Source organism: Gnatocerus cornutus, chromosome 6, assembly GCF_029298725.1.
Source record: "Gnatocerus cornutus isolate USDA-ARS CGAHR chromosome 6, icGnaCorn1.1, whole genome shotgun sequence".
Lineage (NCBI taxonomy): Eukaryota > Metazoa > Arthropoda > Insecta > Coleoptera > Tenebrionidae > Gnatocerus > Gnatocerus cornutus.
In genome coordinates, this window is record NC_142238.1 from 2,515,193 (window position 1) to 2,529,641 (window position 14,449).

A 14,449-nucleotide genomic window follows, 5' to 3' on the forward strand; every position below is an offset into this window, starting at 1 on the left:
GCCACTGTACTACCAGCTCTAGAATTTTTTTTGTTAAATAAAATTTTTGTACTAACTAATGACATTTTCTAAAATCTGCTCGTTGCTTCAATAATTTTATAATCTAGCAGATTTAAAAGACAAGTTTTAGACCGTAATCCCCCAAATTTTTAATAGTTACTCATTGTGTTTTTCAAAAAATTCCTTTCAAAAATTTCCACCCTCTAATTTTTTTGGTCCATAAACAAATTATTAAAAAATAAGAACTCATCCTCATCAAGCAGTTGTCTAAAATGTATTTATTCTTTGCGCTGCGTTGGCATTAAAGTAATTTTAAAACTCAATTTTATGTGTCTAGAAATTACGATTTTCTAAGCAATAACATTTTTTTTTATGAAATCGCCTCGTTTAGCATCGAAATAAGCGGATTTCTCTAAGAATTTTGATGATTTCGTGCAGATTTGTGCTGTTTTGTTGCAATTCAGCCGTTGAATCTTGATAAAAACTGGTAGTTTTGTAGATTTTGAGCTTTTCTTTGCGAATTCAAGCCAGCAAACGGCGAAAATCAGCGAGAAATCGTCGTTTTGCATCGAAATAAGCGAATTTCTCTAAGAATTTTGATGATTTCGTGCAGATTTGTGCTGTTTTCTTGCAATTTAGACGTTGAATCTTGATAAAAATTTGTGGTTTTGTAGATTTCGGGCTCTCCTTTGCGAATTCAAGCCAGAAAACTGCGAAAATCAGCGAGAAATCGTCGTTTTGCATCGAAATAAGCGGACTTCCCTAAGAATTTTGATGATTTCGTGTAGATTTCTGCTGTTTTTTTGCAACTCAGCCGTTGAATATTGTTAAAAATTGGTGGTTTTGTAGATTTAGAGCTCTACTTTGCTAATCCAAGCCAGAAAACTGCGAAAATCAGCGAGAACTCGTCGTTTTGCATCGAAATAAGCGCATTGCTCTAAGAAATCTGATGAATTCGTACAGACTTCTGCTTTTTTTTGCAATTCAGCTGTTGAATCTTGATAAAAATTGGTGGTTTTCTAGATTTCGAACTCTTCTTTGCGAATTCAAGCCAGAAAACGGCGGAAATTAGCGAGAAATCGTCGTTTTGCATCGAAATAAGCGGATTTCCCTAAGAATTTTGATGATTACGTGCAGATTTCTGCTGTTTTTTTGCAACTCAGCCGTTGAATCTTGATAAAAATTGGCGGTTTTGTAGATTTCGAGTTCTTCGTTGCGAATTCAAGCCAGAAAACGGCGAAAATCAGCAAGAAATCGTCGTTTTGCATCGAAATAAGCGGATTTCTTTAAGAATTTTGATGATTTCGTGCAGATTTCTGCTGTTTTCATGCAATTTAGCCGTTGAATCTTGATAAAAATTGTTGGTTTTCTAGATTTCGAACTCTTCTTTGCGAATTCAAGCCAGAAAACGGCGGAAATTAGCGAGAAATCGTCGTTTTGCATCGAAATAAGCGGATTTCCCTAAGAATTTTGATGATTACGTGCAGATTTCTGCTGTTTTTTTGCAACTCAGCCGTTGAATCTTGATAAAAATTGTTGGTTTTCTAGATTTCGAACTCTTCTTTGCGAAGTCAAGCCAGAAAACGGCGAAAATCAGCAAGAAATCGTCGTTTTGCATCGAAATAAGGGATTTCTTTAAGAATTTTGATGATTTCGTGCAGATTTCTGCTGTTTTCATGCAATTTAGCCGTTGAATCTTGATACAAATTGTTGGTTTTCTAGATTTCGAACTCTTCTTTGCGAATTCAAGCCAGAAAACGGCGGAAATTAGCGAGAAATCGTCATTTTGCGTCGAAATAAGCGGACTTTCCTAAGAATTTTGATGACTCGTGCAGATTCGTGCTGTTTTCTTGCAATTCAGCCGTTGAATCTTGATAAAAGTTTGTGGTTTTGTAGATTTCGAGCTCTCCTTTGCGAATTCAAGCCAGAAAACTGCGAAAATCAGCGAGAAATCGTCGTTTTACATCGAAATAAGCGGACTTCCCTAAGAATTTTGATGATTTCCTGCAGATTTCTGCTGTTTTCTTGCAATCCAGCCGTTGAATCTTGATAAAAATTGGTGGTTTTCTAGATTTCGAACTCTTCTTTGCGAATTCAAGCCAGAAAACGGCGGAAATTAGCGAGAAATCGTCGTTTTGCATCGAAATAAGCGGATTTCCCTAAGAATTTTGATGATTACGTGCAGATTTCTGCTGTTTTTTTGCAACTCAGCCGTTGAATCTTGATAAAAATTGGTGGTTTTGTAGATTTCGAGTTCTTCGTTGCGAATTCAAGCCAGAAAACGGCGAAAATCAGCAAGAAATCGTCGTTTTGCATCGAAATAAGCGGATTTCTTTAAGAATTTTGATGATTTCGTGCAGATTTCTGCTGTTTTCATGCAATTTAGCCGTTGAATCTTGATAAAAATTGTTGGTTTTCTAGATTTCGAACTCTTCTTTGCGAATTCAAGCCAGAAAACGGCGGAAATTAGCGAGAAATCGTCGTTTTGCATCGAAATAAGCGGATTTCCCTAAGAATTTTGATGATTACGTGCAGATTTCTGCTGTTCTTTTGCAACTCAGCCGTTGAATCTTGATAAAAATTGGTAGTTTTCTAAATTTCGAACTCTTCTTTGCGAATTCAAGCCAGAAAACGGCGGAAATTAGCGAGAAATCGTCGTTTTGCATCGAAATAAGCGGATTTCCCTAAGAATTTTGATGATTTCGTGCAGATTTCTGCTTTTTTTTTTGCAACTCAGCCGTTGAATTTTGATAAAAATTGGTGGTTTTGTAGATTTCGAGTTCTTCGTTGCGAATTCAAGCCAGAAAACGGCGAAAATCAGCGAGAAATCGTCGTTTTGCATCGAAATAAGCGGATTTCTTTAAGAATTTTGATGATTTCGTGCAGATTTCTGCTGTTTTCATGCAATTTAGCCGTTGAATCTTGATAAAAATTGTTGGTTTTCTAGATTTCGAACTCTTCTTTGCGAATTCAAGCCAGAAAACGGCGGAAATTAGCGAGAAATCGTCGTTTTGCATCGAAATAAGCGGATTTCTCTAAGAAGTTTGATGATTTCGTGCAGATTTCTGCTGTTTTCTTGCAATCCAGCCTTTTAATCTTGATAAAAATTGGTGGTTTTGTAGATTTCGAGCTCTACTTTGCAAATCCAAGCCAGAAAACTGCGAAAATCAGCGAGAAATCGTCGTTTTGCATCGAAATAAGCGTATTGCTCTAAGAAATCTGATGAATTCGTACAGACGTCTGCTTTTTTTTGCAATTCAGCTGTTGAATCTTGATAAAAATTGGTGGTTTTCTAGATTTTGAGCTCTTCTTTGCGAATTCAAGCCAGAAAACAGCGGAAATCAGCGAGAAATCGTCGTTTTGCATCGAAATAAGCGGTTTGTTTTTTTAAATAACTTTTCAATGTTTTTTGTCCTGTAACTTCTAAATGAACGGAGATATTAATGCATCTGTCATCACGTCCAAAAGGCAAGATAACCATGTTTTCAATGATGCATTATAACAGAAAATCGATGTAGCAATTCTTGAGTTATGCGAAATTGCATATGAAAATCACTAAAAACAATTTTTCAAAAATATCATACGAAAAAATTACCCTAGCGATGAGTTTTATCTTTAAATTAATTAGCTTTCCAAAATAATCAAATAATAATCATATAATATAATAATATAATAAGATAAATATAAAATATAAATATAAAATAATCATATAATAATCAAATAATCCCATAAGTGTATAAAATTTCATTAAAAAGTGAAGGAAATAAATTTTTCTATGTACGTACAGTAGAAAAAAAATTTTTTTTCAAGAATATCTCTGAATCCGGACCTGACCAAACGAGTTCAGATTTGGAATCATAAGGCTATTTCATTTTAGAATGACTGTCCACTTCTCCAGTACATTTTTTTTTTCAAAATTTTTGCAATTATAAATAAAATCTAAAACTGCGTTGTTCAAGCAAAAATTTAAACGTGGTAAATTGAACAAGTTATATCTTAATTCATTTAATTAAAAATTAAAAATTTCTAAAAGCTGCCTCATTCTTTCAGTAATTTTAAAATTTTATAGAAATCGAAATTACGTAAATTTAACAAACAAGTTCAAAATTTTGCTTATTCTTATATTTATTTTCAAAAAATTAAAAATCTGACTCGCCCTTTCATCAATTTTGAAATGTGACAAATTTAACACGCAATTTTATGGCAGTATTTTCTCTAATTTCAATTTTAGGCCAGTTTTAGTCCAATTATTGCTTTTTTTAGTTCATTTTTTTTTTACTATACAAACAAATGATGTACTTACTAAAAATTTTAAAATGTGGCTTGCTTTTTAAATAATTATGAAACAAGCAAATTTAAGACATATCTCCAAAATTCTCAAGGTTATGGTTTAATAAATCATTGATAACTTTTTTAAAAGTCTTTGAAAAATTTCAAAATTTTGTCAAAAAAATTCTAAAACCTGTCTCGCACTTTCAAGTATTTTCAAATCTGGTAAATTAAACAAGTAAGTTTATGGCCATACTTTCCACAAATGTCAACGTTTTAGTCCAATTACCAACTCCTCTATATTTTTTTGTAAATTCAAAATTTTGGGTGCTCTAAATAATAAATAAATTTCAAAAAATCCTTGTTTCTTCAATAATTTGCCAAATATTATTAAAATTTTTAAAAGCTGCCTCATTCTTTCAGTAATTTTTAAATTTTATATTCTTAATAAGCAGGTATGTGGCAGTATTATCCAGAAATTTCAAAATTTTATTATCCTAACTGCATCATAATTTATTTTGAAATTGAAATTACGTAAATTTAACAAACAAGTTTATGTCAGTATTATTTACAAATTTCGAGGCTTTACTGCTTTTTAAAATTTATTTTTAAATATTCAAAATTTTACTCGCTTTAATGATGAAAAATTTGAATACATCCTCAGGAATTTTGCAACAAGCAAGCTTAAGACAGTTTTTTCCAAAAAGGTTTTAGTCGTATAATTAAAAAGTGCAACAATTTTTTACAATATAATTCAAAATTTTGCGTATTTTAAAAACAACAAAATCGAACTTAGGTGCATTAAACACATGAATTTGTATTCAAAAACAGCTTGCATTTGATGGACGAACAGCATAATTTCGCTGTAGATTCTAGACCTGTAGCGATCGGTATCTGTCAAAGCAACAATGAAGAAATTTATAATTTTTGTTATTCTAATTCTTCACTTACATCATAATTAGGTGCCTGCCAACCTGCTCAACGAATTTACCGTATTGTTTTCGTGGTACTATAAAATGTCTCCATCAACATATTTTTTGCCAAGAATTTCCCGCATTTTCTTCAATATACATCATTTAAGTTGAGTTTACTGCTTAACGATTTTTATGGCTCTGATCTGTTATTGCAAAGTGTTGAAATGTTTTTGATCGTAACAATAGAAATAAAATCGAGGAATTAGTAGTTTTCACTTTGTAGTTGAAACAATCAAAAAGCGTCTATTTCGGGCCAAGTAAGTCATAGATCCGATGAAAATTCAGACATTAAAACGGTTTTGGATATAAATAGACTTGGTCTGTCTCACTCTTGGACTTGGGTCATGAATTCAGCATGGAAATTACAAGTCGTATAAATAGATTAACACAAATTGGATACTTTGCAGGAGACTTGATGGACGAAGAGAACGTCTTGGATTTCTTGACGAGCTTGGAGGCGATGGATCTTCCGGATCGCATCGAAGAAGTGAACTCGAGGATACTGGACAAGATTGTCCAAGAGACAGAATTTGTAGCCGTGCTATTCTGTAAGTGTTTGCTTCTTCTGGAACAATTCAAACACAACACAATGATCTCGACAAGTTTTCCGAGCTGTCTTAACATTGTCCGTGTTGAAAAATTCTAGTTTGTCACTGTTATACAACCACTTTTTTATCAAGTGTGTGATGTACAGGTCCTGATGCAAGTACGTGTTCCAATAAAGGAGTCAGTAAGTACCCGTTGCCCTCTGGTTGTCTCTAAGGAGAGTCTACACCTGAATCTGAAAATCTCTCAATTATTTGAAACCGAAAGTGGAATGATTCAGTTGCAGACGATGTTTTGCAGCACTGCGCATGCGTCTTCGTCTTCCAGCACCGCTTTATATTATTTTATCACTTTATATAAATAACCCCCACAATCTCAGTAGAATCCCCCGAAAATTTTGGTTTTTAAATCGCTTGCATGTCCAAAAATAGTATTTTTCGAATTTGCACCCTTTTTCTAATAAAAATTTAAATTTTCCAATTTTAAGACTTTTCGTGTTACACGATTGGTAGTGGTTTTGTAACCACGACTTGCCACTTGATTTTCAAATTCAATTTTATTTTAATTCAATTTTAATTTTCCCCGTCTTCATTCGTCAAAGACCGATGAGAAAATCGAATTCCTTTTGTGCCGCTCGCATTGTTCTGTGCTCTGTCACTTTGAACTCATGTCGATTATGTCACTTGTCAAACGTCAAAATCGCCAATAGGGAAAGAATTTAAACAACAGAGAAATTAAGCAGGTTGAGTCAACTTTATCCCTTCAGCGATCCAGTCGTCTTAAATCAGTGTCTACTTCATAATTTTTGAAAATTATTGTGAGGTTATGTAACCAACGTTTCAATCATTACCTTCGTAAAGCGGCAATTTTTAATTTGTACGGAAAATCATAGAGGCGACTAGATGTAAATCTTTATCAAACACGCTGTATTTTTATTTATACAAGGTGTTTATAAATGTTTCTAGCATCAAGGGTGGCTATGCCGCTCATTACAAATGTGGGTTTCGATTTTTCAACTGACATGGAGTGCGGGCACTACCGCCTGTAAAGTATGCAACCTCCCGCTCTGGAGGATCAACAAACCATTTAAATACCATTGAAAGCGTTGTTTAGATGCAAAATTAAATTATTTTTGACTGTGTTTTTACTATGGTGAGGTTGAAACCTTTTAATATGTATTATCTATCCTGCCTTTCAGTAGTAATTGTTTATTTTAGGAGACTTTTGGCGTTATTAGTGGTCCAAAAACGCCAACGAATGACAACTTTCCAAATTTGATATTTTATAAATCGCAAAAAAGTTACCGGCTTTTGTCGCTTGACGATAAATATTAAAATAAAATTAAAATATCTGCGGATTAGACGAAAAAAATAATACAGTGCTTTGTACTTTAAATGAATAAGCTTTTATCTTCCTTAATTTTAGAAGAAAGAATTTGGAAATGATAGATTGTCCACGAGTTTTTGAAAAAAGTGAACTTTTCCTTGGTGTTGGACATCTTCGATTTTTAAGAAAAGTTGCTCAGAATACATTCCTTACAAAATTTCAACTTAAAATTCTTATTTCGATTTTTTTAAAATACTAAAATCTTTAAATTCGATCGTTAATTATTGATAATGAAATATTATTTTTTTGTTCATTTCTGCTAAATAAATGATTTTGTTTATTTTTTAGTTCGCATACAATTATACTTAATGGGAACTCAAAATTTAAAGTTGAAAGTGGTTCAACATTGTATGTACTAAAGAATTCATGGCTCATTGTGGTTGGCCAATTCTTATTATACAATGTATTACTGCTTAAAAGAACTGTATGTGATAAAAATTGGAAATTTTTCGTTGAAAAACTCATTTGGTACAAATGAATTTAAAATTCGATTCTAAGCAACTTCTTTTAGAATAACACCTAACTTTTAAGTAGGTGAAGTAAATTACAAGAAAATAGCGTTATTCAAAAAATCCTCATAGATTGAATTTGGCATATCTGCTGTATTTAGTATCGTCATGGATTATGCAAAGTTGCAAGTTGCATATAAATATCTCTAAAAAAGAAATTTACGATTTTATCAAAATTTAACAAAATATGCCAAAAATTAATAGAGATAGCAGCTTGTATTGTGGCTGAAATTAAACATTTATTGTTCACTGTTCAAAATTATCATTAAGGAAATACTGTTTAAGTCGTTGCAACCCAGCTACAATACAAAAAATAATTAAATACTGCATCTAAACAACTCTTTCAATGGTATTTAAATGGACCGGCAGGGTTTGTTGATCCTCCAGAGTGGGAGGTTGCATACTTTACAGGCGGTAGTGCCCGCACTCCATGCTCAAAAGTAAACATAACCTTAAATGAAAAATATCACAAATGTTGAGAAACGATGCTCGGCCCAATGCATTGTGATTAGTTACCAAAAGGTCGAGATAACACATCGTGAATGTGCAAGCTTAAATCAATCGTACTCATCATAATGCTCAAAAATAAACATAACCTCAAATGAATGACACAAAAGTCAAGAACGTCACGGATTAATCAACAAGTCAGGGATGCCCGAAATCGAAACTCGCTGTAGAAGTCGATTGTTTCATAGCCGACTATCAGTTTGTATCTTTTGGAAATGTTGAGGTTCTTTTTTGTCTTTTCCTCGGCAACTTGACTTGCTAGACGGTTGATTTTTGGCACACGCGTATAATTAATGATGTTTTATAAAATTACATAACTCTAAACTAATTAAAATTTAAAGTAAGACAAGTAAAATTTACATTTTCAAGACAAGGATGGCGTTGGTAATGTCACATTCATCCTTACCTACTCAAGAAATTATATTTTAAATTTTGAAAAAATCCGTTCATAAATTACAAAGATATTGAGCCCGAAAGTCTTAGATGGGCCACTCTGTAGATACCTATAAACGACTCCAAATTGAGTACTCTAATGGACCTATTAAAGCGGCAAATTCGAAAATAGTATATTAAAGAACGTGTTTTATAATGGCCCGGTGCACAAAACGAGCCGTAGGCGAGTTTTGTACGGGACGAGTGCACCAATGACATTATAAAACAAGTCCTTTATACTATTTTTTCGAATTTGCACGCTTTTTTTATTAAAAAATTTAAATTTTCCAATTCTACGACTTTTCGTTTTACACGATTGGTAATGGTTTTGTAACCACGATTCGCCACTTGATTTTCAAATTCAATTTATAATTTGACATTTATTGAGTTTCACTATCACTGAATTTTGACATAACGTTACCTAACCTCACAGCCAGTATTCAAATGTACTATAATACGAATCGTAAAATCCAAATTGACCAAGAACGTGACAGGAAACAGGTGACAGCTTGACTAATTAGTTCTGCTAATTCTTAAAAAACGAAATTTCCTACTTTTAGTTCTTTTATAGATACCTATAAACGACTCCAAATTGAGTACTTTAATGGACCTATTAAAGCGGCAAATTCGAAAAACGTTTATATTTACTGTCTACTTATCTAAATTTCACGCAAGCTCTGCCCCTTGATCTCTGCCAAATTCATTGGCCTCGAGCCTCTTTTCATGTCATGGTCCCGTGCCCCAATTTCGAGCCATAGTGGGTGTAATTAAGAAATTTCGACTCCATTGTCTGGCGCCAAAAGTCATTTCACCCTGAATTCACTCGTCTTCATCGTCTAAAACCCGCTCTCTGTGTAGACAAACCCGAATGCAAAAAATGCGCCAAAGTCCTCATGGAGCTGGAAAACATCGACGACGAAGCGGACCAACTCGGCATCGGCTTCGTCAAAATCAACGACGAGAACCTCGCCGAAGAGTACAACCTAGAGCCTCTACCAGCTCTGGTCTACTACCGCCACCAAATCCCGATTATCTACGAAGGAGAACTAACCCGGGAAGACGACGTCTTGGAATGGCTGGTCCAGCACAAGAGCACCGGTGACGAAGACGACGTCATCGAAGACGTCACGTTGAAGACCCTCGCCACCCTCATCAACAGCGTGGACCACCTAGCCGTGCTCTTCTGTAAGTCCTCAAGTCTCCCTATAAATCCTCACTGTTAACTTGCAGATGATCACGGCGAGGAGGAATCCATGGCGGCTCTCCAAGAACTGGAGCACATCGATGATGACTGCGACAAGCATGGCATCCAGTTTGTGAAAATTGACGACGCCGCCGCCGCCGACGAGTACGGCCTTGATCAACTCCCCTCTATTGTGTACTTTGAGAAAGGCATCCCCAACGTGTACGACGGGGACCTGGAGCAGGAAGATGAGTTCATGGAATGGCTAGTGCAGCAACTCGAGAAGGACGAAATCGAGGACGTCACTGATGAAATGTTGGACAAGCTGATCAATGAAGGGAAAAATTTAGCAGTTCTGTTTTGTACGTCCTTCCAGGTCTCATTCATTCTCTGATTGGTGGTTTTCAGATGATGAAGACGATAAGAAGTCACAGCGCGTCCTCAACGAACTTGAAAACATCGACGACGAATGCGACCAGCTCGGAATCGTTTTCGTGAAGATTGATAACGATGAAGAGGCGCAAGAGTATGGGATTGAAAAGATTCCATCTTTGGTCTATTTCGAAAACGGAATTCCGATGCTGTACGAAGGGAATTTGGAGGAGGAAGAGAAGGTCCTCAAGTGGTTGGAACACCAGGTTAAGAGCGACGAGATCGAAGATGTGACGGACGAAATGCTTGATCTTCTTATCGATAAGAAGCAATACGTAGCAGTCCTGTTTTGTGAGTACAAACAGCATGTTTATAAATGGGCTTTTAATTATTATTATTTGCTTACTTAATATTGGTAGTTATAATCAAACCTTTCTTTAGATGTTCTTCAGATTTTTTAGATTCTTCTATGCATATTTCTAATATCTTTTTGTTTTTGTCTATCTATATTCTCTTTATTTTTTCTGGAATTTCGAGAATCTCTCCATTCCTTTTAAATATTTGTCTAGATTTTTTTAATTCTCTTTGCATGATTTTAGTTTTAGTTCCTTGAAGGTTTTTACATTTCCTTCATGTTTTCTTTTCTTGCTTATTTTGAATTGTCTGATTTTTTTCTCGATACATTTTCTCCGAATTTTTTCTCTTCTTTTTATAGCCTCTATATTGGATCTTTAGAATATCTAGGTTCGCTGTATTTTGTTAGACTGTCTCTAGATTCTGTTTAAATTCTTAAATATTTCGTCTTTTGATTATGCTGACATTTTTTAGATTCATTTTGGAATCTTTCTATGTTCTGCCTTACTTACTGGTTACTTTAGCATATCTAGATTTGCTAGACTTTCTTCATATTCTGTCTACATTCTTTTGTATAATATCCAGATTTCTCTCTAGATTCTTTTTATATTCTGCTTAGATACTCTTTAACCCTTCTCTCCATTTTCCTAAGATTTTTATGTTCTGCCTAATTCTTCTTAGTTTCTTAGATTATCCGGATAATCGAGAGTCTACTGTATTTAGATTCGCTGGATTTTCTGTACATTTTTTCTAGATTTGTTTGTTTTTGCCAACCTTAAATTTTCCTTATCTCAATTTTTCTGAGATTCTTTAGTTTTTCTTTAAAATTCTCTTCAGTTTCCGTTCAAGTTCTATTCTTCTTAGCTTCTCTATAATATTCGCTGAATTTTCTTTAGATTTTCTATATATTTTTCTCCAGAATGAATTGTCTGCACGTTTTAGTTTCTTTCTAGATACTTTTTAAACATCCCTAGATTCTATAGATTCTACCTAAATACTTTTGAATCTTTTTTCTCTCGATTTTCCTGAGATTTTTTACATTTTTAGAACTTTTCTATGATTCCCCAAATCCTTTTCAGTTTCTTTCTATATTCTTCATAGCTTCTCTACAATATCTAGATTTGCTAGATTTTCTTCAGATTATCTCTGTATTTCTTTGTAGAATATCTAAATTCTTTGTATTTTATGTAGATTCTTTTCACATTCTGGCTTGTTACTCTTGAATCTATCTTCTCTTGATGTTTGATTTTTTTATGTTCTGTCTAAAAAAGCTTTTCAGTTTCTCTATAGATTCTTCTGAGTCTCTCGAGAATATTTAGATTCACTGTATTTCCTTTATATTCATTCTAGATTCTTTTTAGGTTAGAAACTCTTAAACCCTTCTCTCGATTGTCCTAAGATTTTTTTTTAAATCTTCCTATGTTCTTCTGCCCAATTGCTTTGCAGTTTCTCTTCACATTCTTTTCAGTTTTTCTAGAATATTTAGATTTGCTGAATTTTCTTTTCTTTCTTCATTTGCCATATTGCCATCTTTTTTTTAGATCTTTTTTAGATTCTGTCTTTTTTGGATTTTCTTGAGATTTCTTAGAATTTCTTTAGAACCGTTCTTCATTTTCTTCAGTTTCTGTCTAAATTCTATTCTTTTTAGCTTCTCTACAATTCGCTGGATCTTCTTTATATTTTTCTCTAGAATATCTTCTATCTGCGCTTTTTTAAGTTTCTCAAGATGCTTTTTAGATAATGCCAAATTCTCTGTAGATTCCTTAGATTTTCTTGAGATTTTTTTAGATTTTCTAGAGACCCTTTTTATATTTTCCTCAAATGCTTTTCAGTTTCTTTCTAGATTCTTCTTAGGTTCTCTCTAAAATCTTGATTTGCTGGATTTTCTTCAGAGTATCTGTATATTATTTTGTAGAATATCTAGATTCTCAGTATTTCATGTAGATTCTCTAGATTTCTTTTACATTTTCACTAGATTCTTTCAAAGTTTTGTCTAGATTCTTTTTAAATTCCCTTTGGATGATTTTAGTTTTTGTTCTTTGAATGTTTCTACAGTCTGGATTTTTCTTACATTTTCTTTATGTTTTCTTTTCTTGCTTATTTTGAATTGTCTGATTTTTTTCTCGATACATTTTCTCCGATTTTTTTCTCTTCTTTTTATAGCCTCTAGATTGGATCTTTAGCGTCTTTAGAATATCTAGGTTCGCTAAATTTTGTTAGACTGTATCTAGATTTTGTTTAAATTCTTAAATATTTCGTCTCTTGATTTTGCTGACCTATTTTTAGATTCATTTTGGAATCTTTCTATGTTCTGCCTTACTTTAGCATATCTAAATTTGCTGGATTTTCTTCATATTCTGTCTACATTCTTTTGTAGAATATCCACATTTCCTGTATTTCCTTTAGATTCTCTATAGATTTTTTTAGATTCTGCTTAGATACTCTTTAACTCTTCTCTCGATTTTCCTAAGATTTTTTAGAATCGTTCTATGTTCTGCCTAATTTTTCTTAGTTTCTTAGACTATCCGGATAATCGAGAGTCTACTGTATTTAGATTCGCTGGATTTTCTTTACATTCTTTCTAGATTTGTTTGTTTGTTGCAAATCTTAAATCTTCCTTATCTCAATTTTTCTGAGATTCTTTAGTTTTTCTTTAGAATCGTTATAAATTCTCTTCAGTTTCCGTTCAAGTTCTATTCTTCTTAGCTTCTCTACAATATTCGCTGGATTTTTTTTAGATTTCCTATATATTTTTCTCTAGAATGGATTATCTGCATGTTTAGTTTCTTTCTAGATGATTTTTAGACATCTCTAGATTCTTTAGATTCTGCCTAAATACTGTTTCTCTCGATTTTCCTGAGATTTTTTACATTTTTTTTGGAACCTTTCTATATTTTCCCAAATGCTTTTCAGTTTCTCTCTAAATTTTTCATTGCTTCTCTACAATATCTAGATTCGCTGGATTTTCTTCAGATTATCTGTATTCCTTTATAGAATATCTAGATTCTTTGTATTTTATGTAGATTCTTTTTACATTCTAGCTTGTTACTCTTGAATCTTTCTTCTCTTGATTTTTGTTTACGATTTTTTAGATTTTCTTTGCAATCTTTTTATATTCTGCCTAAATAGAACCTTTTTAGTTTCTCTATAGATTCTTCTGCGTCTCGCGAAAATATTTAGATTCATTCTAGATTCTGCCTAAAAACTCTTGAACCCTTCTTTCTATTTACCTAAGATTTTTTTTAGATTTTTTTTTAAATGTTCTGCCCAATTGCTTTGCAATTTTTCTTCACATTCTTTAAAGTTTTCTTTTCATTCTTTCTACATTTGTTTTACATATTGCCATCTTTTCTTTAGAGCTTTGTTAGATTTTGTCTAGATACTCTTGAATCTTCCTTTTCTGGATTTTCCTCAGATTTTTTAGAATTTCTTTAGAACCGTTCTTCATTCTCTTCAGTTTCTGTCTAAATTCTTTTCTTTTTAGCTTCTCTACAATTCGCTAGATCTTCTTTATATTTTCTCTCGATTATCTACTATCTGTGTTTTTTTAGTTTCTCAAGATACTTTTTAGATATTGCCGAATTCTCTGTAGATTCTTTAGATTTTTCTAGACCCTTTTTACATTTTCCTCCAACGCTTTTCAGTTTATTTCTAGATTCTTCTTAGGTTCTCTAGAATATCTAGATTTGCTGGATTTTCTTCAGAGTATCTGTATATTCTTTTATAGAATATCTAGATTCTCTGTATTTTATTTAGATTCTCTCTAGATTCTCTTTATATTTTGCTTTGTTGCTCTTGGATCTTTTTTCTTTTAAGATTCTCTAGAATATTTAGATTTGCTTAATTTTCTTTTCATTATTTCTACATTTGTTTTACATATTGCCATCTTTTCTTTAGATCCTTGTTAGATTCTGTCA

At 32.9% G+C, this 14,449-nt stretch overlaps 1 protein-coding gene across 5 annotated transcripts in view; it reads left to right on the forward strand.

Annotated features, from left to right (window-relative positions):
• hlk (hulk) overlaps positions 1-14,449 on the forward strand; it is a 50,484-nt gene that overhangs the window by 8,401 nt on the left and 27,634 nt on the right. For 3 of the 5 annotated variants that reach the window (XM_088039955.1, XM_088039959.1, XM_088039957.1), the window contains exons 3-7: positions 5,651-5,791; positions 5,938-5,973; positions 9,482-9,808; positions 9,854-10,168; positions 10,215-10,529. In XM_088039955.1, coding sequence (XP_087896081.1) covers positions 5,651-5,791; positions 5,938-5,973; positions 9,482-9,808; positions 9,854-10,168; positions 10,215-10,529 — 1,134 coding nt within the window. The remainder of the gene's footprint in view (positions 1-5,650; positions 5,792-5,937; positions 5,974-9,481; positions 9,809-9,853; positions 10,169-10,214; positions 10,530-14,449) is intronic. The other 2 variants (XM_088039956.1, XM_088039958.1) reach the window with 1 other exon arrangement.